Consider the following 3,208-nt stretch of genomic DNA (forward strand, 5'->3'; position numbering starts at 1 on the left):
GCAAGATTGGCGGGAGAAATATCAAGAACCTCAGATATGCAGATAACACCACCCTCACGGCAGAAAGTGAAGAGAAACGAAAAAGCCTCGTGATGAAAGTGAAAGAGGAGAGGGAAAAAGTTGGCTTAAAGCTCACCATTCAGAAGACGAAGATCATGGCATCTGGTCCCATCACTTCATGGCAAACAGATGGCGAAACAGTGGAAGCAGTGTCAGACTTCATTGTGGGGGGCTTCAAAGTCACTGCAGAGGGTGACTGCAGCCATGAAAGTGAAAGACGCTGACTCCCTGGAAAGGAAAGTTATGACCAACCGAGATGGCACATTCACACACCTCCTGTGTCCCGGAGAACATGCGCAGACGAGTCTCCTGCCCTGTTCTGAGGCTCTCGCGGTCCAGCCTCGGGTTGCCTCGCTGCTCCTCACGTCTCCTCACCGCGCTTCGCGTCTACTCCTGGCTTCGCCGCACCGGACGAGTCATGCCGCGCCTGCCCGTGCTCTGCCTGTTTCCTCGCCGCCGTGTGACCCTGGTGGTCCTGCAGCCTGGCCCGCTCATGGCCCACTCGGAGCCTCCGCGTCAGCGCCCAATGTCGACCATTGAAGTGGCTGTTGCACTCCTGGTGTTTTTCACCGCCTTCTTGACCCCACGTGGGTACGTGCGGAGCAACCCGGACCAGTTCAGAAGAGAGTAGTGGAAGAAGATGTGGAGCAGCTGTTAACGTCCAGCAACTTTCAGAAAACGCTGTGCCCTCTTTAAATGAGTGCTTAGTTGAGTTGATGGTGCAACCGTTGTGGGTGTTCACTTTCCTGACCATATGCTTATGGTAAATATTTTGCACTTTTTTAGTATGGTGCATTAGAGGGAGAGTGTGCAGTCATTTAAAAATGTTAAATAAAACTGAGACAAGCCTGGGGAGGAGCCAAGATGGCGGAGGAATAGGACGGAGAGACCACTTTCTCTCCTACAAATTCATTGAAAGAACATTTGAATGCTGAGCAAATTTCACAAAACAACTTCTGATCGCTAGCAGAGGACATCAGGCGCCCAGAAAAGCAGCCCATTGTCTTCGAAGGGAGGTAGGACAAAATATAAACGATAATAAGGGAGTCAAAAGAGCTACGGACGGAGACCCATCCCGGGAAGGGAGTCTTAATAGAGGAAGTTTCCAATCACCAGGAAACCCTCTCACTGGCGGGACTGGGGGAAGTTTTCTGCATTCTAACTGGGAGGAAAAATTAAACAAGGCCCACAGATTACGTGCCTAAAAGCAACTCCCAGCAGAAAAGTACCCCAGACGCCCGTACCCGCCAGCAACAAGCGGGGCGGAACGGAGAGGAGCGGGCGGCATTGCTTAGGGTGAGGACCGGCCCGAAGACCCTGAGAGCAATCGGAGGGAGCTTTTTTAAACTGTGGGATAGCAAGGGACAAAATTAACTGGCCCGAACACACTGCCGGTGGTTCGCAAAGCAAAGGGACTGAGAATCTCCAGAGAAGAGCCGGCCCATCCCTGCTGGAGGCAGGAGGCAGGGAGGAGGGGAAAAGGGCAAACAGCCTCTGAGAAGCCACCCCCTCCCACACTGCAAACAGGCCTCCGGGTTCTAGCTAAAGACTTCCTGAGACCCGACTGGCGGTGCGTGCTGGGGCCGCGGAGGGAAAAAGTGCGCCGTACCCGGGGAGATTGCGCCCAAGCCTCTGGCTGCCTGGGCCGCTCGCCGCGGAGGGAAAAGGCGCGCTGCACCCGGGAGAGTACGCCCAAGCCTCTGGCTGCCTGGGCCGCTCAGGCCGGGGAAGGCACAAAACGCAGGAGCAACCGAATCTGCGCTGTTTGTGGAGTACCCGAAAACTGGAACCGCACTCAACGCGGGGCCCGCTCCATACAGAGCAGCGGGGAGCCTGAGCAGTGTAGACGGGGAGAGCACTGACACCCGTGAGCGGGGCAAACCCAGTGTGGCCGGAACACGGTGAGCGCTATCCACACAGAGCGGTATCTGTCTGCAGCGCCCCGCCCTCCCCGTAGCAGGACTGAACTGAACTAGAGAACCTAAATAAGAGATCACCTCCGCCCGCCTGTGTCAGGGCGGAAATTAGACACCAAAGAGACGGCAAACAGAAGCCAAATAAACAAAGGGAACCGCTTCAGAAAGGACCGGTGCAACAGATTAAAATCCCTGAAGGTAACACCAACTACACGGGAAGGGGCCTACAGATATCGAGAAGTATAAGCTGGAAAGAGGAACTATCTGAAATTGAACTGAACCTACGCTGACCGCAACAACCTCAGAGAAATTCCTAGATATATATGTACATTTTTTTTTTTTAATTTTTAAAAAAAAATTTTTTTTCTTTTATTTTTATTTTTTCTCTTTCATTTTCTTTTATAATTCCCTATTACTCCCCCATTACTCCTCAACTTTCATTTTCATATATTTTTACAATTTTTTTAATTAGGGAAAAAAAAATTTTTTTTCTTTTTTTTCTTTTTCTTGTTTTTCTCTCCTATTTCCTTTTAGAGTCCTCTAATACTCCTCTATTATTCCTTAACTTTCATTTTCATTTCACTATAACCTTGCCAAAAAAAAAAAAAAAGAGAGAGAGAGAAACCCTATTTTTAAACTGAACTTCATATACAGTTCTAAATTTTTTTTGTGTTTTTGTTTTTAAATATTGTATTTCAAAGAGTCTAACCTCTACACTAGATTTTCAATCTTTGTTTTTCAGTAGTATGTGATATAAATTTTGGTCATTTAAGAATCCAATATTCAGTTCCCATTTCTATTCAGGAGTGTGGTGATACTCTCCCACTTTTGACTCTCTGTTTTCTACCTCAGAACACCTCTATTTCCTCCATTCCCCTTCTCTTCCCAATCCAACTCTGTGAATCTTTGTGGGTGTCTGGGCTACGGAGAACACTTTGGGAACAGATAACTGCGTAGATCTGTCTCTCTCCTCTTGAGTCCCCTTTTTCTCCTCCTGCTCACCTCTATCTCCTTCCTCCCTCTCCTATTCTTCATGTAACTCTGTGAACCTCTCTGGTTGTCTCTCACGGTGGAGAATCTTTTCACCATTAACCTAGAAGTTTTATTATCAGTGCTGTATAGTTGGAGAAGCCTTGAGACTATTGGAAGAATAAAACTGAAATCCAGAGGCAGGAGACTTGTGCCCAAATCCTGAGAAAACCAGAAAACTCCTGACTACACGGAACATTAAG

General features: G+C 48.5%; 1 protein-coding gene across 1 annotated transcript; it reads left to right on the forward strand.

Moving 5' to 3' along the window:
• Positions 1–294: 294 nt before the first annotated feature.
• On the forward strand, positions 295–762 carry LOC110126449 (cytochrome c oxidase subunit 8C, mitochondrial-like). Its single transcript, XM_020876120.2, has one exon. The coding sequence runs from the start codon at positions 317–319 to the stop codon at positions 689–691; it is 375 nt and encodes a 124-aa protein (XP_020731779.2). The 5' UTR covers positions 295–316; the 3' UTR covers positions 692–762.
• The last annotated feature ends 2,446 nt before the right edge of the window (positions 763–3,208 follow it).

Source organism: Odocoileus virginianus, unplaced genomic scaffold (assembly GCF_023699985.2).
Source record: "Odocoileus virginianus isolate 20LAN1187 ecotype Illinois unplaced genomic scaffold, Ovbor_1.2 Unplaced_Contig_1, whole genome shotgun sequence".
Lineage (NCBI taxonomy): Eukaryota > Metazoa > Chordata > Mammalia > Artiodactyla > Cervidae > Odocoileus > Odocoileus virginianus.